Genomic DNA, 25,930 nt, shown 5'->3' on the forward strand with positions numbered 1-25,930 from the left:
CTGTGTGCGGGCCATAACCCTTTAAAACTGAGCTGCTCTCCTGAATCAAAGCTGGTCCTCATTTGCAGTGAGAGGAGTTTATCTCCCATCTGCCCTCCCACACACAGAGAAAAGGTTAGATTTCTCCTCTTCACAGAGAGCTCAAGGCTGCTTATTAAACTGTGCGGCTGCAGGCCAGAATCAGCATGATTCTGTCATTGTGTCCTGAAGGGAGGTTACGATTGAAAGTTCCCAAGGGCTCTGGAGTCTGCAATCAGGAACTGTCAAAGCACTAGCCAGCCAGCATGGACATGGGTGGAAGGGCTGACAACAGATGAGCTTTGGAGCTGCCTAACTACAAATGCACATCATATTCAGGACAATGTGGCCAGACAATACGTGCACACACATACACAAATATACACAATTGTGTTGGCTGTTGTCCTTGGTCTTTGAAGAGGACCAAAATGACATCACCGTGATAAAGTGAAATTTCAATGTGTCCGACTGTGGCTGATCAGACCAATACAAGCTCGGAATGCTCTAGTACAGGTTGGGCACAGATAGTCCATGTGAATATTTGGGATGGGTATCCCAAATTTGCACATCTTGTGTTTACTTTGTGCTGACTCGATTCTGCTTTGCTCATAGAGCACATCACCCTTTCTGATGTGGGCATGCCATGCTGAGTGGTCCTGTGCCAGTGTCTCCCAGGTTGCTCAGTCAAATCCAAAGTTCTTGAGAGAGACCTTGAGAGTGTCCTTGTATCGTTTCTTCTGGCCACCATGTGATCACCTGCCCCATGTGAGTTCTCCATAAAATAGTCTTTTTGGCAAGCGTACATTTTGCATCTGAACAATATGGCCAGCCCATTGGAATTGCACTCTCTGAAGCATAATTTGAATACTTGGCAGTTCAGCTTGAGCAAGGACTTCAGAGTCTGGTACCTTATCCTGCTAGGTGATCCTCAGAATCTTCCCAAGACAGTTCAAATGGAAGCAATTCAGTTTCCTAGTATGGTGCTGGTAGGCTGCCCATGTTTCATAAGCATATAATAATGAGGTCAGCACAACAGTTCTGTAGACCTTCAGTTTGGTAGTCAGTCTGATACCTCTTTTCTCCCAAACTTTTCTTCGGAGCCTCCCAAACACTGAGCTAGCTCTGGTAATGTGTGCATCAACCTCACTGTCAATGTGTACATCCCTGAAAAGTATACTACCAAGGTAAGTGAACTTATCCACAGCATTCAAAACTTCTCCATTTGTTGCAACCTGATGGTTCCATGTATGGATGTTCGATATGGTGTTTGCTGCCTGACAACTCCAGGAGAAATGCCAGGATCAGAACAGAAGTCAGTACACAACATTTGTAGATCTGACCAAGGCCTTTGACACTGTTAGTTGTGAGGGCTTATGGAACATTGTCAAAATTTGGCTGCCCAGAAAAGTTCATCAGTATTGTACATCAATTTCATGATAACATGTTTGCCCGGATTTTGGATAATGGACAACGCTCTTGTGCCTTCCCAGTCACCGATGGAGTGAAACAGGGCTGTATGCTTGCTCCCATGCTTTTTAGCTGATGTTTTCAGTTGTGTTGACAAATGCTTTCAATGAGGATGAAGATGGCATCAAAAGTCAACTACTGTACTGATGGCAAGTTCTTCAATTTGAAAAGGCTACAAGCCAAGACCAAAGTAGAGGGAGTGTTGGTGTATGATTTTCTGTTTGCAGATGATTGTGCACTTAATGCAGCCTCTGAAGCTAAGACGCAACAAAGTATGGATCAATTCTCTGCTGCCTGTGCTAATTTTGGCCTAATAATTAACACCAAGAAAACACAGGTGCTCCATCAGCCACCACTACAACATCCATACGTGGAACACAATTGTGTATATATACAGCGTAACCTGTAATATGAGTGTTGGACTGATAGTCTGAAAGTCAGGTGTCCCAGGTTCAAATCCTGCCTCTGCAACCGACTTATGAGTGATTAGCCTTTCTGGTGCAACTCCAATAGGCTGGCCACATTGTTTGAATGCCAAATGTACACTTGCAAAAAGACAGTTTTATGGAGAACTCACACAAGGTAAGCACTCACATGGAGGTCAGAAAAAGTGATACAAAGACATTCTCAAAATCTTAAGAACTTTGGAATTGATTGTATGATATGGGAAATGCTGGTACAGGATCACTCAGCATGGCACACTCATATCAGAAAAGGTGCTGTGCTCTGTGAAGAAAGTAGAATTGAAGTAGTTCAAAAGAAATGTGAGATGTGCAAATTTAGAGAATTTGCCCCAAATGTTCACATGAGCTATTTGAGTCCACCCTGTAGTAGAGCATTCTGCATTCATATTGGTCTCATCAGGCACAATCGGGCACACTGTAACTTGACTCTACCATGGTGATGTCATCTTGGTCCTCTGTGAGAACAAAGGACAACAGCAGCAGCAACAGCCTTTCTAGACAATTTCCTTTTTCTGTAAAATAGACGGGCTCCTGGTATTTCCCTCATATCCCTCTCAGAGCTAATCCAATTAGAGTTGGAAATATTATCTAGTCTAGGAGTTCTTAACCTGGGGTCCACATATCTCTCTGTCCCCAAAGCATCCATGGATAGATTTCAAGGGGTCCAGAATTTCTTAATTTTTTTGATGACTATATTTCATCATAGTTGGTTTCCTTTGTAATCCTATGTATTTTACTTTATGCATCTAACAACATGATTCTCAGAAAGGATCTAGAAGCTTACTAATGGAGTCCAGGGCAGAAAAAAGTAAAAAATTTTGGGTCTGGTTCAGACCCCCTCATTTATAAATGTGAGAAATCCGAGGCCTGGAATGGAGAAGAATCCAAGGACACAAAAAATCTGGGACTAGGACCCTAATTTTTGGGTTGCAAGTCCATTCAATGTTCCTTCCACATGTAATCATGCCTAGATGTGTCTGTATATATTCAAGAATCATTTGTATATATTAATATTAATTATAATAATTATTAATTATATTAATTAGTATATATTAAATTAAGTACATAGAGTCATTGAGAAACTGGAATCAAAGAAATGGAAATCCTAAATTAATCAACTGTCTGTTCCCCCTGCTACTGTCAACTCTATTTTTAGAAGAAAAGCAAGTCCTAAGAAAATCAATTGATATCAGAAATTTTATTTTAAAAATAAAACAACAGCTCCCAGGGTCTATTGTGGAGTCGTTCTACATTCAGCTCAGTCTCCTTCTCCTTTGCCTCCAGCTATAGTTCTGGATAATAATAATGGCAGCAGCTTATGCTGTTTTGAATGGTTTACACAGAGCTTTGCCATGGCTGGTCAGAAGTTGACTTTGCTGCCCCGCATCTAAGTCAGATTCAACCATGTCTGCCATGCCATGCTTACTGAGGCAGGAAATCAAACCTGGGTCTTTGAGGAAGATTCTCACCAAAGTATTTCTATTTAATCTTTAGGTAACCAGAACTCACTTAATCTTGCTCTTATTGCCCCAAGCTACTGTCCCTATATGTTGTTATTCAGTCATTTCAATAGCTTACAACTCTTCATGACCCTATTTGGGGTTTTCTTGGCAAAGATACTAGATGGTTTGCCATTTCCTTCTCCAGCTCATTTTACAGATGAAGAAACTGAGGCCAACAGGGTTGAGTGACTTGCCCAGGGTCACACAACTAGTAACTGTCTGAGGCCAGATTTAAACTCAGGAAGATGTGTCTTCCTGACTTCAGGCCCAGCACTCTATGCACGATGGTGCCACCTGGCTGACCACTGTCTCATATCATTCCCCTACCCCCCTTCATAGTCAATTATCTAGAGAAAAAAGTTGTCTACACTTGTTGCTTCTATTTTCTCACTACCCCTCTCCCCTGACTCACTTTTTAAGCCCCTATATTCTGAATTCCAGTTGGACCATTTGCCCTTGCCAAGGTAACCACTGATCTCTTTGTTACAAAAGTCTCTCTTTGTGCTGATCCTGTTTGGCCTCATCAGCATTTTCCACTGTTGACCATCCTCTGACCCTTTTCTCTCCTCCTGGGGTTTCATGACATTCTTCTTCCTTTTCAGCTCTCCGAGTCTTCCTACTCAGTCTCCTTGCTGGAGTCATTATCCATTATGATAGCTGTGACTAGCCCCTCCAGGGCTTTGTTCTGACCCCTCTTCCCTTTATCCCTTTTTCTCTGCTTTCTTTTGATGATCTCACCAACACTCATGGGTTCAACCATTGTCTCTGTCAACCACGTTCTGTTGCCTCAGTTCTCATCTATGAAGTCTTGCATTTCCCTTCACTTCCTGAACGTTTCTACCTGGATGCTTCATGGGCATCTCTAACTCAATATATCACTAACAGAACTCATTCTCTTTCCTCTTAATCCCCTTCTCTGCCTAAATTCTCTCTTTCTGTTGGGAACACAGCCATGCTTCTGGCCACCCAGGGTTATAACGTATGAATCAGGCTGAAGTCTTCACTCTTTCTCACTTTCTCCATTAATTCCATTGACAAGTCTTATTGATTTGACTTCCATGGTTCTCATATCCACCCCTTTCTCTCCATTGAGCCCCCATCTTAATTCAGCTCTTTATCACAGCTTTCCCAGATCATAGTAATAGCTCTTAATTGATCTTTCCAGGGGTTCCTCTCTCTCTAATGCATCCTCCACATAGCTTCCATATTGATATTCCTAGAGGGGAAGGGAGAAGGAAATAAGCATTTATATGGAGCCTACTATGTGCCAGATACTTTGCTAAATGCTTAACAAATATCATCTCATTTGATCTTAAAAACAACTCTGTGATGTAGGTGCTATTATCACCCCCATTTTATAGTTGAGGGAACTGAGTCAGACAAAGGTTAAGTGACTTGTTAAGGGCCATGTAAGATAATGTGTCTGAGGCTAAATTTGAACTCAAGTCTTCCTGATTCTGGGTTCCATTGCACCACCTAATTTTCTTTTAAGCCTAGGTCTGGTCACGTAGGTCACTTCTCTACTCAAGAAGCTTCAAAAGCTCCCTATTACCTCTAGGAAAAAAATAAACTCCATTTGAACATTTAAGTGTCTTCTTAATGTGACTTTTACCCATCCTTCCAGGCTTATCACATGCTCACTCCTAGGTCAAACTAGCCTACTCGCCAGCACCTAATATGACATTCTGCCTCCTGACTCTAATTTTGCCCCCTTGTCTCCTGCGAGGAAAACTCTTTCCTCTCTTCTACTTTCTGGAGCCCCCCTTTTAAGACTCAACCTCAGTGCTCTCCTCTACAAGAATCTTTTTCCTGATTCCTAAGGTTGTCAGGGCCTTCCCTCAGAAATAGCTTTGGTCATTTCTTTTCTGTATATTTTGCACTTATTTATATGTGAATATGTTGTTTCCTCCAATAAAACAAAAGTCTCTTGAGGGCAGAGATTATTTCATTTTTGTGTTGTATTTTGGGAGCATAGTTGTTGTTGGTAGTAGTTTTTAAGAATGTAAATACATTCTGAGAAACAGACAGAGTGTGGGTGGTAAGGACTTGGCTCTGGGTGAAGGACAGATGCATCTCTAGGATTGGGTTCCCATTTAGAAATCACTTTACAATCCATTAGAGTGTAAGGTCCTTGAGGGCAGGGACTACCTATTTTATCTACAGGGACTCTTTTTAGAGCCCAGTGCTTAGCACAATGCCTGGCACATAGTAGGTACTTAATAAATGTTTATGGAATAGAATTAAATAGAACTTTGCCATAGAGCCCTGCATTTGATGGAACATTTTGTGGATAGTGACTAATGCAGCACAGTGTCACCTGAATTGATCTTTCTATAATGTATTTAGGAAACCAATTAATTTCTTTAGCAACATATTACTTTAGAAATGAGGAAATATTCCAGATCTAGTTCCATCCCCTCTTTTTACAGAAGAATCAGAGAGATCAAAGAGAATAAAGGACTAGCCCAGGATCACACTGCTGATCAGTAGAGAAACATGCCTTGTGGAACAGTATGCAGTTAGATGAACTTCTGGCCTTGGGGAGGTGGGCACTGGAACACTGAGGCCCCAAAGTATTTCTGGTTGTTGGTACTGGGTGAATTCTTATTGATTACTTTATTTGGGGGCCACATGCAACCCTATGACCATGATGGGATACAGATGGACCTTATCCTGTCCTTATCATGTCATAGATTGAAGTCTACTCATTGGAAATTTGTGATCAGTGGAGCAGGATCCGAGCTAAAGCTTGCTTTCTATGGTCTATAACAAAACGATTCAAAAAGCAAATGAACAATATAAGCAAACCCATGGTGAAGCAGGAGATATTTAATCTATCTAAGTGAGTAAGCAGCTAGCAAGCCCTTGAGAAGCATCTTTGAACACAAACAATTGACACAAAAATTCCAGAGCATGCTTATTTATTCATTACAACAGGTCCTTAGAGACCTTTACGAGGCAGTACTTTGTTATATCTAGTTCTGATTGAACTATGTACATGACAGCAATAAAACTGAAGATTATGGGATTTTAAACTGGATAGGGGCCGCGAGGTGACTCACGGGATAAAATGCCAAGCTCGGAGTCAGGAAAACCTGAGTTTAAATCCAGATACTTGCTAGCTGCCTCAGCTTTCTCACCTGTAAATGAGCTGGAGAAGGAAATGGCAAACTACTCCAGTATCTTTGTCAAGAAAACCCCAAATGGGGTCATGAAAAGTTGGACATGACTGAAAAACAACTAACCAACAACAGCCATTGTATAGATAAGAAACTGAGGCCCAGAGAAAGGACTAATTGTTGCTGAATTCTAGTGGGTCTCCAGCTCCAACTACTCTCAAGGGTGTTAGTTCCTCTACAAGGACACATCTCCTCCCCCTAAGGATCTTCTCAAACCTGAGTTGCCCAAGGTTACGCAGATAAGCAGTGGAAGAGTCAGGATTTGAATCCGGATCTTCTGTCTCTGAATCCACTATTCTTTTCACTATGGTTCATTTCCTCCCCAGGTGTTCGATAACACCCTCATTAGCAGGGTTCTCTCTATTTCATACAGTACCATGATGGCCCTGGAGCCATGTCACAATGTTATTGGTTAAACAGACCTTCACACCTATCTTGCTTAATGTATTCATAATACTAATAATAATTGATAATAATAATAGCTAGCACCTTAAAGTTTGAAAAGTGCTGTTGGAGCTTCCCAGTAACTCTGTGAGGTAGGTTACCATTATTACCCCCATTTTACAGGTAGGGAAACTGAGGCGTGAAATGCTTTGCCCGGGGTCCCACATCTAGTAAACATCAAGGCATAATTTGAACTTAGTTCTTCCTGACTCCGCATTGAACACTTTAAGCACTGTATCACCTTGCTGCCTCAGATTCTAGTAAGTGGGCCCTGTTGCTAGAATCTCAGGCATTCACAGTAAATAGCATGAATCGAAATGGTTGAAAAAGGTAACTCTTTACTTAAGCTTTTAATTTTCCACATAAAATGAGGGAGTGGACTAGATGCTATCTAAGGTTCTTTCTGGATCTAACATTTTGGGTTCTCAGGTCTCTCTCAACTCTTACATTCTATGATGTATGTTCCAAGGTCCCTTCCAGTCATTCAGTCAGTTGACAAGCCTTCATTAAGACATTACTATGTGCAAGGCACTGTGCTAATTGCTAGTTACATAAATAAAGACAAAACCCAAGACTCCCTGCCATTAAGGAGCTCTCATACTAATGGGGGAGACAATGCAAAAATGTGCATATAAGACATACAGAGCAGAAGTCAAAGATAATCTCAGGGTATTAGCAATGGGAGGTAGGGAGCAGGTAAGGCCTCCTGCAGAACATAAGGTTGAGCTGAGACTTGAAGTAAACTATGAAAGTCAGGAGGCAGAGATGATGAGGGGGAGCATTCTGGACATGGAGAAAAGCCAATGCAAAGACAAGAAATCATGTAATGAAGTGTCGTTTCTGAAACACAGCTAGTGTGCCAGTGTGGTTGCATCTTTGAGTATAGGAGGAGAGTAAAGTGTAAGAAAATTGAAAGATGAGGGCAGGTTGGAAAGGTTTTAAATGCCAAACACATGATTTTCCATTTGATTCTGGTAATAGGGAGTCATTAGAGTTTATAGAATGGAAGGAGGGTGACATGGTCAGACTTGTGCTTTGGAAAGATTCCTTTTGCGGATGAGTGGAAGATGAGAAGAATCTTGAGGTAGAGAGATCAAGCAGAAAGCTAATATGTTTAGGGATAAGATCATGAGAACCTTCATCAGAACAGCAGTTACATGAGTGGAGAGAAGAAGATTTATATGAAACGTTTTGTGAAGATAGCATTGACAAGAGTTGGCAACAGATTGGGTATGTAGGGTGGATACAAGTGTAGAATTGAGGATAATGCCAAGGTAAGAGGTGGTGCCCACAAAAATAATAGAGAAATTCAGAATAAGGGAGGGTTTGGGAAAGATAATTAGTTATGTTTTGATCATGTTGTTTCAGATGCCCAGGAGGCAGTAAGTGATGAAAGGCTGAAACACAATTGAGAGGTTAGGATTGGATATATAGATCTGGGAATCAGCTGCAAAGAAACGACAATTAGACTCAGTAGGAGCTGATGAGATCACCAATATGGTAGTATGAGAGAAAAGCAAAGAAGACCTAGGAGAGAGAATTGGGTGGACACCTCGAGTTAATAGACATGACCTGGATGAAGACCCAGCAAAGGAGCCCGAGAAGGAATAGCTGGACACATAGGACAAGAACCAGGAGGGAAGAAAACCTGGAGAGGAGGGAGCATCCTGGAGAAGAGGGTGATCCACAGTGTCCAAAGCTACAGAGAGGTCAAGAAGGATGGGGAATGAGAAAATCCTTCCAGTTCTGACATTATATAAGCTTATCATTCCTGACCACGCTTTTATCCATCATTTAAGCAGTAGCGACCACTGGACCTCTGGAGGTTTTGGTTTAATAAGCACAAATGCACACATACACACACACACACACACATCACACCCATGGGAATTTCAAAACATGAGTTGGCTGGCCCACTTAACAATTGATTGACACAGTGCTCATAGATTATGCTTATCTTTTCATTAGAATAGGTCCCTTAGAAAATACCTCAGTACTCTATTTCCATCTGAACTATGTATTTGAAAATTGTTCTCTCTTCCTAGAATGTCTTTTTTCTCTCTCTTTTTCATCTGATAATTTTTATCCTTTAAAGCCTGATTCAAATGATACCTTCTTTGGGAACCTTTCTCTGATGCCCAGTTGGTACTGACCTTTCCCCTTTGGACTTCACATAGACCATTTTCTATTAAACTTATGTTTAATAGTGTGTTATGATTGTTTAGTGTTACATCCTTCAATTAGACTATAAGCTTCATTAAGGTGAACGATACTATCTCAAAATCTATTTCCACAGTGCCTAGAATAATGCTCTGAATAAAGAAGGTGCTTAATACATGGCTATTGATTTTGATTTGTTGACAAAAGCAATAGCACTTCAGATCGAAGAGATATGTGAGTGTGCCATTTTTTATATATTTCTAAAACAGGCCTCTTGATATATTTAATGACTAAAAAGGATCAGAAGTTATCATGTTCCATTTTTAATAATGAAAAATCCACACGTTAAAAATATTCTCAGGCATGCCTAGCATGGCAAATACCATTGACCTTCATATTATTTCTCTGGACTCACTCATGAACTAGCCAGCACTTTGGTGCTGGACAGCTCCCTTTGGCACTGTAATGTAATAATTTATTAAAACTCCAACAGTTAATTAACGAGGGTGCACAAATATCATGCAAACATTGAAGCTGTGCTCACAAACAAAACGTGCATCATGGACAAAGAATTATACAAAAAAATCTTGGAGACAAGAAAGAGGGTGGAATGTTCAATAGTTTCTGTACAAAAATGTGGGTGCTTTTTTTGGTGGGAGATAATCTGTAAAAGATGCATCATAACGTCTGGCATTTCCAAAAAGAGAAAACTGTATAAAAATAAATATCCTATGTACAAACACACACACAGGCCAATCCAAGGTTAGGGCCATCACTGCAAGAGAAAACATAGATGCAGGTTAGTTTCAATGTCTGTCCTTGGCTTATTTCAAATATGGGTAGGGCTGGGATTCCATTTTATGATGCAAAGAACACTTAGGACTGATTTCTTGTTAGGCTACAGGTTTCCTAGAATCAGTACTTAATAGTCTTTGACTGCCTCACTATCTCCACACAAAGTTCTAGATATAGTACATGTTCCTATGACTCTCTAGCTAAGACTTAAGATAGTTAGTTGTTGCACAAGGGCAGATCCTATCTCCCCCACATCTTCTGATCCCTGGAAATGGATCTGTCTCCCCAACACCCTAGTGAGATACTCAACCAAGATGGTTAACTCCATTCTCCAGCCATGAGAGGCAACTTTAGGAACCTCTATCAGAAGGCAATGTGGATGCTTGTCTTATACCATCCATCTTTTAGTGGTCACAACTAAAGATATTGCAGATCATAGTCCCAAGCACAACCTGCCCTGGGCTCTCTTTCCTTTTAAAATTCAGCTCAAATATCACCCCTTCCAGGGAACTTTCTTTCAGCTGCCCAGATCTTAGTCCTAAGAACTCAGTGATAATTGTTGTACCTCTTAAATGCATTTATCATAGGTAATTATGTGTTATTGTTATCTTCCTACAGAGACTGGGATACAGACCAGACCTGTGATTCCATTCAGACAGAGAACTCTTGGGGGAGGGAACTTGCTCTACCAAAGGAGGCTGGAACTTTCTCTGTATCTTTTAGTATTAGAGAGCTGTTTGGTCAGTTGGCTAGTTGACAAGCATTTAAGTTCTTATTATGTGCCAGGCAATGTGCCAAGAACTGGAGATACAAGGAAAGGCAAAAACGTGGTGCTTAGAACACTCAGAGTTGTAGTGACTTAGACAGCATCACAAAACCAGTATATGTTGGATGCAAGATTGAATCCAGGTCTTCTGGTTCTACAGTCAGCTCTCTACCCACCTCACTTTGCTGTTTCTATTTGATCAAAGTTAGTTATTTTTGCCCTCTCCTTTAACGAGGAGGTAAGCTGTTAGAGAGCAAGGTCTAGAACATATCTTTTTATCTTCAGCACCTAACACAGTACCTGCCACATGGCAGGTATTTAATAAGTGCTTTTTCTTGAATTAATTAATGAATATGTTTGTTTCCTATCCCTCTACTAAACTGTAGTCTCTTTGAGAACAAGGGCCAAGTCTGTACACAGCTGAGGTTTAATGAATGTTTGTTGGATCATTGATTACTCCTGGTTGGGGGAGGTGAGGGAATTTAGCAGCTGTGGCTTCAACTCCTGGTCACTGTGTCCTCAGGTTTGGCATCCTGAGATTAGCCTGGAATAGACTTATTCCCGCCCAACCTAGGAATGATAGTGACCAAGATGAGTTTCTGAAATCTTTAGAAACAAGGACTCCCTCTTCTTATTCTTTGGTATGGCCATCATGGAGACTGGGTTGTCAATTTAGATTTTTATCAACATATGCTACATTAAAAACTTTTTGTCTGAAACCATCAGCTTATTGAGGGATGTGAGAACAATGACTGTGATGTCCTTGAGAGGATGTTATATGGGATGAAGAGATGGCAAATGGCAGTCCCATGAACTGTGGGCAAGGGTTGTCCCAGTTACTTTTGCCCAGAGCTCTTTCCTCCTGCTAGAAATGCCTCCAAGTTAGAGATAGTAGACTGGAGCAGAGCCTGCTGACCCCATAATTAGAATTAGCATGGTGTAATGGAGGAAGTGTTGGGATTAGAAGCAGAGAGTCTAGGTTCAAATCCTAGTTCTACTTACTGACTGTGTGATCTGGGCCAAGAAAGTTTACCATTCTAGGCCTCAGTTTCCTCCTCTGTAAAAATGAGAGAGTTGACCAGGTGATCTCAAAGGTCTCTTACAACTCTAAAATCTGTGATCCCACAGACCTAACTAAACTTTAAGATCAGCTAGTTAATTTCTATCCATGGGTTAGGGAATACTTTACAAGCAGAGTTACTCCCATTTCTTTTACAATAAACAGCTCGCAACAGCTCAGAGAGAATTATTTTTTGGGGGGGGGGTAAGAATTATTATCCCTATTTTACAGATGAGGAAACTGAAGCTGACTCGATATACCTAGATTCATACAGTTTCAGAATCAAAATTTGAACTCCTCTCTGGCTTCTAATCCCATTTAAAATCCACTTGCCAAGAGCTAAGGCTTATTAAAATTTGAGTAGCAATTGCCAGGAAGAGGAAGAATGGTATAAGTGACCTTATCTGGTACTCTGAGGATTAACAGTTAATTAATAACCAATTTATAAATATCTTTTAGAACTCCTTGGAGAAAAAGTATAGCATGAATCTAAACTGAATAGATGAACCTCATTGGTGTGGGAACCCTATGAATTAGAGCTACCTGAATGCCAAAGAAGGAGGCATGTTAAAATATATCTTGAAATGGCTGGCTGCATAGTGAAAAGCGGGAGTGGAAGGTTTGAGAAAAACATAGTTATCTGAAAATGAAGGTGATGTAAAAACAGGAGGTAGTAATAAGAATGAAAAAGAATGCATCCTGAATGCTTAAGGAATGGCAACAATGAATGATATGTTTACAGAATGGTACAGGGATGTGTGTGTGTGTGTTCACTATTGGGGAGACATCTTCAAGTGCACCCATCCCACTAATGCGCTGCAGGCCATCAGGAAACCCTACCTTATTCCAGCAGCCCTGGACTGGCAAACCATCTTCCCCCTGTAATGGAGAAGGACAAAAGTAAGGCTCAGACTCTTAGGCAGGTGGGAACAGTTTAATAACCTTGGACACCTGTGATCTATATTTAAAGCTGGTTAGGAATGAGACTAAACAACATTTTGCTTCATTCCTTTTCTCTCCTGCTGGCATAAATGTGGAGGTTCTAGGTTGTTGGGTCTCCTGGCTTTGGTGAGAGTCTATGGCCTCTGTGTGGATGAGGGGATTCAGGCACCCTATGTGAAGGATATAACTTTAAACTACTCTATATCCCTGGGCACTTGACCCATCCTTGGTTCTGACCAGATTCTACAAAGGAGATGATGGGTAGCCTCAAGTCTCTCTTGGGATAGGAGTCTCTTAAAAGATGGGATCAGTTGGGTGGGAGCCAATGGTTCTGATAAGTTTCACCCAAACGAAATTAGTGGAACCTAGTGTTCAATGCTTCTCAATGAGTCAGTAGTGGACCTTCATTAATAGGTTTATAATGGTAGGAAATTTCAGGATTAGGTAGCTTATTATACTAATAATGATAATGTTACATTTAAATTTAATTATTTTCATCTGAAAATCTATTTTTCTTTCTCTAAACTTTTCTATTGTTTTAAAATTATTTTCAACAAACAAGAATCCATTTTCTTGCCCTCCCACCTTCCCATCTGCCAATAAAACAAAACCCTCAGAATAAATATGCATAATCAAGCAAAACAAATTCCCACCCTGGCCATGTCCAAAAAATAGGTCTCATCTTGCATCTTGAGTCCATCCCCTCTCTGTCAAGAGGTGGGTAGCATGCTTCAGACGATATTTATAATTTTTAAAAACCCAAGACAAGAACAACAAATATGAAAGCACTAGAAATAGCAAAGGGGAAAGGCAACATTTCTACAGGATGTTATTGGGGAAAAACACCTTTTTGTGATAACATTTTCTCAATTTGATTTGTTTTTGAGGGAGGAAGAGAAAGGAGAAGATCGGGCATAGTTGTTTCTCAGAGTCATCCTCACTACCCTTTGATGGATAGAGTTTAGGAAACAACATGAACACGGACTCTTCTACAGGAAAAGGAGCCACCACTGGCCAGAGTGGCTTTCCCATTGGTACACCAGTGATGAGAGGAGTGATGTGATGTAGAGCTCAGGACAGAGCAAGATGAAATGTTAGGTGTGTGGAGAGGAGCGGGGGGAGAGGGGATAGAGGAGTTATGACCTGCAGATCTGAAAATGACCTGGGGAGTCATAGAAAGAGTTGGTGGCAGGTGAGTTTGGCAGAGGAAAGGGCCCTTGCTGGTTATTGATGGGGATTGGTGTGGGAGAGATGGAAGAAGAGGGAAGAATTCCCTATGGAGAAATGTTAATTGGCATGCTGTGTGCTCAGGGTTTAGCAGAATGGGGCATCTGAAAAGGGGCTCATGCTCACTCAACTCCCCAACCTGAAAGATTTCTGAAATCTCAAAGAAGGGACCCTTCACACATGGGCTCTAAGAAGCTTTATCTGTAAAAGTATTGTTGGTACCATTCCCCCTTTCTTGACAATCCTCTCCATTTGAAGATTTCTCCAGTCTGAAATTGATCATGCAGGATGGTATCTGTGCATGTGTGTGTGGGGGCAGGGGATGATGAAGTGGAATGAGACTGGGACAGTCAAGGGTTCCAACCCTGACTTATTGAAGTAAGTGGAATGAAAAAACCCATCAAGGAGTCCATACCTACTTGTGATACTGAGAAAGAAGCAAGAGCTTCCTGGGCACAGGCATAGTTATGTACAAAAGGGTGCAGAACAGGGGCTTAGATTCTGTTGCCTAGATAATAATAATAATACTAGTAATAGCTAACATTTACATAGCACCTACTATATGCCAGGCATTATGCTAAGCTCTTTACAATTATTATGTCATTTGAGCCTCAGGATGACCCTGGGAGATAAGTGCTCTTATTATCCTCATTTAACAGAGGAGGAAACTGAGGCAGAGGTTAAGTGACTTGCCTAAGGTCACACAGCTAGTGTCTGAAGCCAGATTTGAACTCAGGTCTTCCTAACTGTAGGCCTGCTCCACCACCTAGCTGTGTAGAGAATCAATATACTCTCTTTTATCCAGTCCTAATGCCTCCTTTATTGCTTTCTTCTTTCCCTTTCTTATCTCTCTTAACTATTCTCTATACCTTTGTTCTTTTCCTGGTACTATTGCCTAGGATATTCAATGGTGAACAAAACTCTTCCAAAGGAAGGCAATCTGGGGACAAGGGGAGAGGAGAAGAGGGTCTTACGGGATGTTCTTGACCTTATTCAAAGAGTATAAAGCTCTTTTTGTTATTTCACACCAGAGCATTTCTAACTGGTTGACCAGTTTCTAGATTTTGAAAAATAAATTAGTACCAGATAGTGGTATAACAAAGGCAAAGGCTATCGGCACCAATAGCCAGAGGCACAATCAGGAAGAAGGCACAGGACTCTAGGACCTTTCAAGTCATTCCATAGCCTCGCAGGAGAGACTGGGGATACAGAATTATGAGGGGACACAGGGGAGGATAAAAAATAGGACAGGCAGTGTGGGAGAAGAGAATGCAAATTGGACTTGGAGCCAGGAGACCCAACCCCCACTCTTCTGCTTTTCAGCCGTGTGACACTTGGCAAATAATTTTACCTCTCTGAGTCCTTAGTTTCCTCATCTATGAAATAGGGGCAGTAACACTTGCCTTCCTTAACTCGCAGTGTAGTCATAAGAGAAACATTTTGTAAACCTTAAAGTGCTATGGAAATGTGGATTATTATTAGGATGAACTCAAGTGAGAGTGGAGAAATAATCTCACCTGCTAGAATTAAGGCATCAAGGCATAGTGGGAAACAGCATTGGCCTTTGAGTCAAAGGACATGGATTCAAATGCCACCTCTGATGCTTACTACTTGTGTGATGCTGGTTAATTCACTCAACTCTTCTGTGCCTCAGTTTCCTCATCTGTAAAATGAGGGGTTTAGACCTTTCTAGCTCTATACCCATGGTCCAATGTTTCCATGAACTTGCCCAGCATGCAAATTTCTTAGTCTTGTTGCAATGTTTGGAAGTTAACCGGCTTATAGTCAAAGTCTACATTTATTACTCTTCAAGTGAAGGTTGTAGGTGGGAAACGGAAGCATGTCTGGGTGTTAACTCACACTTCCAGGTCACATGGTCCAGAAGAAAAAGCCAAAGAAGACAAAGAAAGGCTAAATATACATTAGAGAGGCATATTCAAGCTATAAGAACCCCACGTCAGGGGTTGTTAGGAAGCAGGCAATGATGGATGGAGGGAGGAGGCATGCCAGAGGAAGGTCCAGGAAAGACAATAGAAACCATGCAGGAAAGGGAGGGTAATGTCATACCAATGGGCATGGGGCATCCAGTCCGTCCAGCCCTGGTAACCCCGGCTCCCCCTTCTCTCCTTTAAAACCTCGATGTCCCTGTTCACAAAACCAACCACGATGATTATTTGAGTCACAGATGGCCAGCTCCATTCCAGTGGAGGAGAGGCCCAGTCCTCCCCTGGCCAGGACATAAGACACTAGAGATGCCACACCCAGGAGTCAAGAGTTGGGGGCAAATCTCCTCCCCAACATAACTACAACTGGTCCTTTGATTTCTTGAGGAATTCAGTGTTTAAGCTTCAGGAAAGGCGTTGATTTCTCTCTCCATCTTCACTCCAATAAGGGATAAACCTGGTCCAATGCCTTAACAGAATTTTAATGAAAAATTATAATTACCATTAGATGAGAAGTTCCTTGAGGGCAGGATTACAAGGTTTTGTAATCTTTATATGCCTAGAGTCTCACATACAGTAGATACTTAGAAAATGTTCATTGAATTGAATTGAAGAGTGTCTTGATACTAGATGGAGAAAGCTTTTAAGTTCAACAAATTGTTGACTGATTGATTGATGTAGGGGACTTTTGATAAACTCTTGCCTATTTTTTCTGATAGTCACAAAGACCTTTCCTCTTTAAGAGTTTTGGTCTCTATGGCCAACTCTTTGGGTGCCGAGACTATCCTTGTAGGTAGAAGGAATCAGGCTGAATGAAGTGACTCTTTGGCTGGCTTTTATCCTGGCAAGGTTTGAGACAGATCATGTACCTGAGGAGCTGAACCCTAGTGTCCTGTGCGTCCAGACCAAGTGAGGACCTAGATTGTCAATAGTTGATTGATGGTGGTAAAGAAATAAAGAAGGGTAACTCTATTATTGGCAGCTGTTACTCTGGCTCCCAAAGTCAGTCCCAGCTAAAAGCAGGGGCCTCTTCTTGGCCAATCCCTTTCCTGTTGGCCTCCTCCCCTCTAGCACTTTATGAAGCTGCTGAAAAGAAAGGGATTATAACCAGAATTTTGTACTGCTGTGGCTTTGAGCCCAAACCAACAGCATCCAGAATTCCTCTAGCCCTTAGCATAACAGAGAAACTTTGGCACCAGGGTTGTGATTAATCATTTCACATTTTAATCTGAGTTTTCCTTCTTTCTTCCCAATCTGTAAACCTCAAGAAAAAAAAAACAAACAAACAAGCAAGAAACCACAAATACAAGCAATTAAATTAGAACATACCAATGGACAGGGGGCATCTAATCCAGGCGCTCCTTGGTCTCCCTTATCCCCTTTAGGCCCCCTAGAGCCTTTCTTCCCCCTCTCCCCCTGTAAATAATGGTTCAGGCCAAGAAAAAAAATAACATCAAAGCTTTAGGATCATCCATGGCATCAAAGTTAGAGACAGAAAGATACAAAATAAAACAGAAAACCAGAAATTTTTTTTTTTAAAATAGACCCTCCTAATTAATATAGCTTCTGTAGGGATGTAAATATCAATGTTGGACATTTGCAAATGTATAGGGGTGTGTGTGTGTGTGTGTGTGTGTGTGTGTGTGTGTGTGTGTGTGTGTGTGTGTGATATGTGTGGTTTTGTCCCTAAGGAGAACAGAGGAGGCAATAGGGAACTGAGTTGGTGATGGGACTGTCCAAGGTAGGTCTAGACATTGTCTTTGCTGTGTCTGTGTAGAACATTCTAAGGAGCAAGACTGGCCATGGAGCCACTTCTTTCTGGGGTATCTGGATCCTGTGATGCTTCATCTGATGGCAATGTACCCCCCACCAGCTGTTACTTTGACTGGTGGCTAGTTGTTTCCTAACGATATTTTACTCAGGTCACTCTTGCAAATTAGTTTGTATTTTCTATTCATGCATCATGGGTGAGGGTTTGGTGGGGGGAGCACCTTGACTGAGGGTGGAAATTGATTATAAGTAATCAACAAACAGGATAAACCACATGTCAGCAGTTAAGGGGTGACTACATGTCAAACTCTTGCTTTTAATAAAGGAGTGTTCAACAGAAAGAAGAAATTATCCTAAAATTGAGGGTACTTTAAAGACCCATTTACAGAAAGTAGAAAATTTCCCAACTCACCTCCTCCCATGCCCTCAGAGTTACATAAAATGAGATGAAAGAGGATTGGTCAAAGAGAGGGTTTTATTCAGCATGTGGCAGGGGTTAGAAAGTACAAATAAAATCAAGCAACAGAGATGTCTAAAAAAGTGGAAAATAAGAGTTTAGATAAAATAAACTCAAAATTGGAAAAAGAATGGATGGGAAAGAGATATGACTAGGAGAAATTGCCTACATGGAAAAAAGTCTCCAGGGATGTAGAGGGAAGAGGAAGGAAGATCCACGCCAAAAAAAAAAAAAAGAAAAAAAAAGAAAAAGAAAAAGAAAAAAGCAGCAGGGACAGAGGTAAGGGGATAAGAGGGACCTGTAGAAGTCAGAAACAAACACACAGCACATGTTGCACATGCCAAATAGAGCATTTCAGAAAGTGACTGAGTTAGCTTGGATGGATGACCATCAGATTTTTTTCTGTTGGGTGATTCAAAGTCTACACCATGACATCTACATCAGTGTGGCTACTACCACCAGTTTTAGGCAGAAGATACTGTTCCTTTCTTAGATACTTCCCGAACTAAAAATTGCATATGGGCCAAATTCCTGGAGAACTTCTGGGTTCTGATATTTATACAACTGCAATTTAGGAATGGGACATTATTTTGTTTGTCTGGTATCTGTCCTATTTGGAAAATGTTAATATTCTTGGTAGTGAGTCTTAGAACGACTGCTGTGACTTTCTTTACTAGGAGAGGACCAAGAACTATCTTAACATTTTTTTGTAGAATGTTAGCTCTTTGAGGGCAGGAAATATTTAATTTCTGTTTTGCTAACCTTAGGGCCTGGCAGATAGTAGGAACTTAAAACACTTGTTGAATTTAATTGAATTAATAGAGAGGAAAAGGAACATCATTTTTTAGGCTGGACTTTCAACAAATCACATAAACATCAGAATCTCTCCGCCTTGGATCAGCCCCATGATCTATTCAGCCCAGCAGAGAAAATTAAGATCTCAATGGCCAAATCTGGGGGCTAAAAAGGACACTTTTCAATGATTTAGAAGTACTGTCTTTGAAGAAAGACAGGGGAACCTTTATAGGACTTTTTGATGAAGGGCTGAGCAATTTCCTACCATTTTCCAGACTTCCTTTTTGTTAAATAAGTCATTCCTAATTTGCAAATAAGAGGCGAGAGGCCACTGTCAAATTCTAAGACAGGAAAGAGAAGGCGCTCCTTCTATGGGCCATCACTGTCTAGTTTATTAATAGAAACTTCACAGATTTCACCTCCACTGCATCATCTATCTCCAGTACCATCTTTGACAAGGAGGGGTAACAGTTTTACCCTGACTTCTCTGCGCAATGTAGTCTGAACCTCACTATCCCCACATGGGGTTGCCCATGAAGATCTCGAAAGAAATCATGGCCTTCATGACTCGCTCTGACTGCAAACCAACAGAAAGAATTGAAGGAATTTAATTTGAATAATTTAGCAATAGTATTTATAATTAGGTGAAACCCAAACTCAAAAGAAAGGAGATAGGATGTTAATAAGCCAGACTGTCAGTGGAATGATCACACGTGCTTGAAACCATAAAGTCTTTATGACTTTGCCCATAGGAAATTCCAATTTCTCATTTTGCCTGAAATTCTGATTCTGTTTCTGACAGTTATATCTTGGTGGGGAGGGAGGGAGGAAGGCTGAAGACAGGCAGCGTAGTGCAATGGGTAGAGTGCTTGGAACTGGAGCCAGGAAGATTGGGGTTCCAATCCTAACTCTGATGACTATCTGTATGACCCTGGGCAAGTCACTTAACCTCTCTGAACCTCAGTTTCCTTATCTGTAAAATGAGGTATTTGGGCTAGATGGACTCTTTGGTCCCTTCCAGCTGTGGATCATATGGATCACACAGGCTACCTCCTTTCTTTCCTCCTCCCGCCTCCCTCCTCCCTATTAATGGCTAGGATTAAGAGAACTAAGCCTGAATTGTTTGTTATGAGTCACCAGTTTAAAGGCACTCTGTAAATATTTACTGAATTGAGATGGAATCCAATTCATCTTCACTGGCAACGAAACGAAAAAGACAGTGTCTATATTGCCCTATCACACACATTAATGTTATCAAAGACCTGCCAGAAGACTAGCTGGGCAGCCAGTGGAGCTGGGAGATGAGAAGTCTTAGCCACAGAATTAGAAGAACTTCTTCAAACAGTAGCTACCAGTGCCAGCTACCTAACTCCCCTTCCAGCTCTGCCGGAGCCCTTCCCCATTAGAATATAAGCTCCTTGAGGGCAGTATGTCTTGCTTGTACTTGTATCCCCAGTGATTAGCACAGTGCTTGGCACACAGTAAGTGCTTAAGAAATGTTTCTATCTTTCTATCTATCATTTTTCCATCTGCCTGCCTATTTATTATCTACCTATGTATCTGTCATCTTTCTGTCTGCCTATCATGTGTCTGTCTATCTATCCATCTGTCATCTTTCTATCATACATCTATCTAATCTATCTATCTATCTATCTGTCATCTTTCTGTCTGTCTACTTATTATGTGTCTGTCTATCTGTCATCTTTCTATCATGTGTCTATCTATCTGTCATCTTTCTGTCTATCATGCGTCTCTCTCTATCTGTCATCTTTTTATCTATCTGCCTATCATGTGTCTGTCTGTCTATATATTTATAATCTTTCTGTCTATCTGCCTATCATGTGTCTATCTATCCATCTATCTGCGTATATATGTATATTTGTCTCTCACTGGAGCAATGCGATATGTATGTATGCCCAAGGGCCATGCCTTGGCATAGCACCATGCTTTTAGGGAACAGAGAGCAGACAAAAGCCAAAGAAAACACTATTAGACAGAAGGAACAATAAGAGACTGGGAAGAGGCTGATCCTTCCCGGGAAGAGCATCTATCCTGTTAAGACTCTCATCTGGGATAAGGATAAGGTAGAAAGGTCACCACTTCCACAGACTAAACACAGCCTCATTATTTTAACCAGGGCATCCAGGTTTTTCAGGAGTGAGCACTGTGATGAGAAATCCATATGTGTGTGGGCTGAATGTATTTTTAAAAAATAGTTTTGATTATGGAGCCAAGCCTCTTAACATGACCCCTTGTTACACAAAGATGTAGGTGGGCAAGTAATTAAACCATACTAACTTACTAGTTCACATGTGCTTTCTAACTAGATAAAATGTGTTTTCGTTTTTCTGAAAATTTTGGACAGGCCACATGCTGGGGTTAGGCAGGTCCCATATTGGACACCTGGGTTTAGACCTTTCTGTCTAGTTTCTCTAAGAGGAATTGTGCTGGCTGCTTAAATCACCTAGACTCAGACTTTGACCTGGAATTTCTTCCTATCCTTGCCAGTGATTTCAGATTTAGTGTGATGCCAGTTTGTGAGTTTTAGAAAACCTTAGTCTAGTGTAATGATGCATTTAGACATGATACTGAGGATCATAGAATTGGGGCTGGAAGTGACCTCAGAGGGCATTCCATTCATCTCCTTCATTTTACAAATGAAGAAATTGAGACTTCCCCAAGGTCACACAAATACTAAAAGACAGAGGTGAGATCTGAACCCATTTCCTCTGATTTCAGGGTCAACACCTTTCCCCTTTTCCTATGCTGTCGTCTAAGCTTGACTAGTAGGGCACCAGCTCTGGCAATTCTTCTTAAGCTTTTGAAAACAGGCCCTGCAACATGTCTGTCATCCAAAACCCAGCCTTGAAAGGCTCAATACCAGCAGTCTGGCTATTAAGAAATGGATTTTTTGGGCAACATTCATTTACTATGGTATGGAGAGTAGAGAGAGCACTCATGCTGCTGATGAAATCACAGATTCTTGAAATACCAAAGGTTAATTATTTACGGCAACATGACCAGAGAGATCTAGACACAAGGTTATTTTTTGTGGACTATATGTGCCTAAATGGGCGCCAAAGGGCTCAAATCTTCCTATATTGCACATCCTTTTGAGTATCCGCTGGGAGTCCAATCTCGGTATGTATTACAATGTTAAGTATCTCACTGGAAAGCCCTCTAATTTAGGGTGATTTTTTAAGGAAACTTGAACTTCCTCCTTGGGCTGGTCATTTCAAATTGATCATTCCACCACATCCTGAAGACATTAGTAACCAAATACAAGGAATTCAGCTCCTGACTCACCCGGTTTCCTTTGTCACCGGGTGGTCCGTGCAAACCCTAGAATAAATCAGAGACAAAGCCATATTAACAAGCCAACCCCCTGGATGATCCTTAGGCCCCTTTTCTTCCAAGCTTCTGAAAGCTCTTTACTGATAGCCAACTCCGGGTGGGTTGGGGGGAGAGGGCAGAGGGAGCAAATTTAATTATCCCCATTTTACAGACTGGGAACCAAAGGGAAGAGAGCCTGAGTAAATTGACCTATAAAATATAGGATGAGTTATGGGCAGAAATGTGAATGCTACCCTTGTTTCCTGGCTCCATGGTGGGGAAATGGGTTCTTTCCAGGTGGCCTCTCATCGAATCATTGTGAGCCCATTTAAATGAATGAATAAAGGGCCCTGAGGGTGTCTTTGGAACACATGAAAGGCAAGCAGGCCAATGACTCTGGCAGGAAGGGCCACATGTTGCCATTCTGTCTGCTTCCTCCTTTCAAACATATCAAAGTGGGTTTTTTTTTGGTTTGTTTTTTGCCATTAATCTCAAAGGCTCTAGTGCTACCCTTGGACCTGGTGAGTGGGACAATAACAAGCTGAAGTGTAGGGTTGTCCTGTGGCACCATGGAAATAGCTTGGGCAGCTTGACCCACTAGACGGGGCATAGTATATGTTGGTCCTCTTCAAAAAGGAAGGATGGACAGCAATGAATCCCAAGACTGGATCTTGCTAAATTGTCTCTTTTAACTGGGTGGGCCTTACCCAGAAGTAAAGGAGGTGGCTGCCTATATAGGGTGATCTAGGGAGCTCTAGGAGGCATTGCTGTATAAAGATATCTTTGCTTTCTTCCATTTCCTTCATTTTCCTTCATTTCCTCCATTATGTTGTTGTTCAGTTAATTTCAGTCGTGTCTGACTCTCCGTTACTTGATTTGGGGTTTTCTTGGCAAAGACATGGCCACTTCCTCATCCAGCTCATTTTACAGATGAGAAAACTGAGGCAAGCAGAGTTAAATGACTTGCCTAGGTTCACACAGCTAACAAGTGTCTGAGGTTAGATTTGAAATCAGGTCCTCCCAGGGCTCTATCTACTGTGCCATATAGCTGCTTTCCTCCATGGACCTAGTGAAATAGTTATTGAAGTCTTAGCATTCAATACCTGGTTTCTTTCAATTAAGACTAAGAAGCATAGTTAGGGGTCATGGAAAGAATGCTGGATGCCTCTGCAGTGAGGCTCCCAACCCAATGAGATCTTTAGAGTCGGACAACATAAACTGGGCACCTAACCATTGCATGACCTTGTAACAGAGAAATAAGTAGCGTAAGAATCTTAGCATCCACAGTACCCATACTCATTGAATCATAGAATTCAGCTCTAGAAAGGATCTCAGAGAGTATACACTCTAACAGCCTCATAATAAGGAAACCTCACTATGCTGTGTAACTAGCTATGTAACCCTAGACAACATTGGGTCACCTTAACCTCTCTGGGCCTCTGTTTCCTTATCTGTAAAATAAGGATAATAGTACCAATAATACTGAGTTCATAGGTTTATTTAATCTTGGCTATATAAAGGTGAGTTAAGATATTGGTGGCTCTAATGGTTTTAAAAAAAATGTCGATGGGCCATATTGAGCTGGTGATGTCCTTTTGTGAATGATCACATTATCGGTCTCAGTGTCAGAAGACAAGACTTCCCCTCTCTCCTGCCACCTTCTGATGACTTTAGACATTACTACTCTCTGTGCCTCAGTTTCTTTCTTTGCAAAATGAAAGCGTTCGGACTTGGTGACTGACAACATCCTTTCTAGCTCTTGGATTCTCTGATTCTCTCCCTGGGATAGTTTCCTTAAGTTCTGATGGAGGAGAGGTGGAAGGGATACGACAGTGAAAAGTGAGAAGCAGAGGTGTCTTGTTGAATGCATTAGATTGAGTCAGGAGGGATGACTTCTAGTACTCTGAGATTAGGACTAACTTATGGGCTACATGATCTCAACCAAGGGATGTAGAGAGGACAGCAATAGAGTTAGAGTCAGAGCACCTGGTTCAAATTCTAACCCCATGATTTGTTACCTGCGTGTCCTTGGGAAATTCACTTAACATCTCTGGGACTAGGTTTCCTCATTATGAGACAGTTAGAGTGGATGTTCTCTGAAATCCTTTCTATGTTGGAATTCTATGATCCAATGAGTATGGGCACTGTGGGTGGTGAGATGAGGCTACTTATTTCTCTCTACAGGGTCATGCAATGGCAGACTGCCCAGTCTATGTTGGCGGAGCTGGAGTCCTTCCTTTGCTCTTAGAGCTCTCCCTCCATGTTCTACTCTGCCCCTCCCCCACCAAGTTCAATGTCTTCATTTGTGATTTCTGCAAGAGCAGCAAAAGAGAACACCCAGGATGATCAAGAGCATCCTCAGTCACTGAGAACAACATGAGGGTGAGGGAAAACTTACAGGAAGCCCAGCTGCTCCCATTGGTCCTGTGATTCCAGGGTCTCCTTTGCTGCCCTGAAAGAAATAGAGAACAAGGCAACATGTGATCCTGCCTGACTAGGTGATTCATGTTCCCTGATTCACATAGAAAACCATCTGATGGTGAATGTCCTCTTGTCCAGAACCACTGTGTCTCTTCCCATCTAGATCCACTATTGGTCCTTCCAATGTTTGGCTTGTGTAACCTGGGACCATGAGATTTGGCATTGCAAAGGACCTTTAAGACCATTCAATTTACCCTCCCCCATCATCTTACAGGAAAATGAGTCAAGGAGAAGAGATTTGGAATTGTAGAAGACCTTAAAGATCATTCAATTCACTCTCCCCCATCATCTTAGAGGAAAAGGAGTCAAGAAGATATTTGCCCAAGGTCACATGACTAATAAGCAACAGAGTCAAGATTCTTCCATGGAGGTCTTCTCTGCTGATTGACTCAATAGTTAGCTCCTTCCTCATCGCCACAATCTCACAATTAATTCAATATAGCCTGGTTTGATATGTAGAGCAGTGGACTCTTGGTGGGTAGAGTTGGGATGATCTGGATTTGAATCCCATTTGAGACACTAGCTGTATGTCCCTAGGCAAATTACTTAACCTCTCTATACTTCAGTTTCCTCATCTGTAATGATAATAGTACCTACCTCAGAGGGATTGTGGGAGGATCAAATGAGATCACATATGTAAAGTATTTTGCAAATCTTAAAAGGTTATATAAATGTGAGTGATTGGGGCATTATCATCTAACTTCTAACAACATAATAGTAAAATAACAGTAGCTTACATCATTTTGATCCTTTACATTGGGCTTGCCCCATAGACCTGCACCTTTGAGTTAGCACAACACAATCAGCCCATTTTATAGAGGAGGAAGATGCCTTAATATTGTACAATCTGGTTATTTGAGCTGGTCCCTAAGGTCAGGGACTGTGGCTTATTTAGAGTTGGCATCTCACGTTAAATGACTTGCTCCAGTTCACACTGCTTGTAGGTATCAGAACCAGAAATTAAGCTCAGGTCTTCAGGCTTTAAAACCAGTGACTCTTTTCCATTTATCACCCTAATGCCCCAAGGTATTTGGGGTCATGTGTTTCTATGGTGCCCATCACAACTTCCAGACAAAAGGCATTCTATAAAGACTCCTGAACTAAGACATACAACATGGGTACAAATA

General features: G+C 41.4%; 1 protein-coding gene across 18 annotated transcripts in view; it reads right to left on the reverse strand.

Annotated features, from left to right (window-relative positions):
• The window catches only part of COL13A1 (collagen type XIII alpha 1 chain), a 225,864-nt gene that overhangs the window by 15,837 nt on the left and 184,097 nt on the right, over window positions 1–25,930 (reverse strand). For 11 of the 18 annotated variants that reach the window (XM_072628741.1, XM_072628735.1, XM_072628736.1 and 8 more), the window contains 4 exons: window positions 24,721–24,774; window positions 22,296–22,331; window positions 17,297–17,383; window positions 12,696–12,734 (listed from right to left, as the gene is read on the reverse strand). In XM_072628741.1, the coding sequence (XP_072484842.1) occupies window positions 12,696–12,734; window positions 17,297–17,383; window positions 22,296–22,331; window positions 24,721–24,774 (216 nt within the window). Of the gene's footprint in view, window positions 1–9,541; window positions 10,010–12,695; window positions 12,735–17,296; window positions 17,384–22,295; window positions 22,332–24,720; window positions 24,775–25,930 lie in introns of those variants that run through there. The other 7 variants (XM_072628744.1, XM_072628743.1, XM_072628737.1 and 4 more) reach the window with 3 other exon arrangements.

The sequence above is a fragment of the Notamacropus eugenii genome, chromosome 1, assembly GCF_028372415.1.
Source record: "Notamacropus eugenii isolate mMacEug1 chromosome 1, mMacEug1.pri_v2, whole genome shotgun sequence".
Classification (NCBI taxonomy): domain Eukaryota; kingdom Metazoa; phylum Chordata; class Mammalia; order Diprotodontia; family Macropodidae; genus Notamacropus; species Notamacropus eugenii.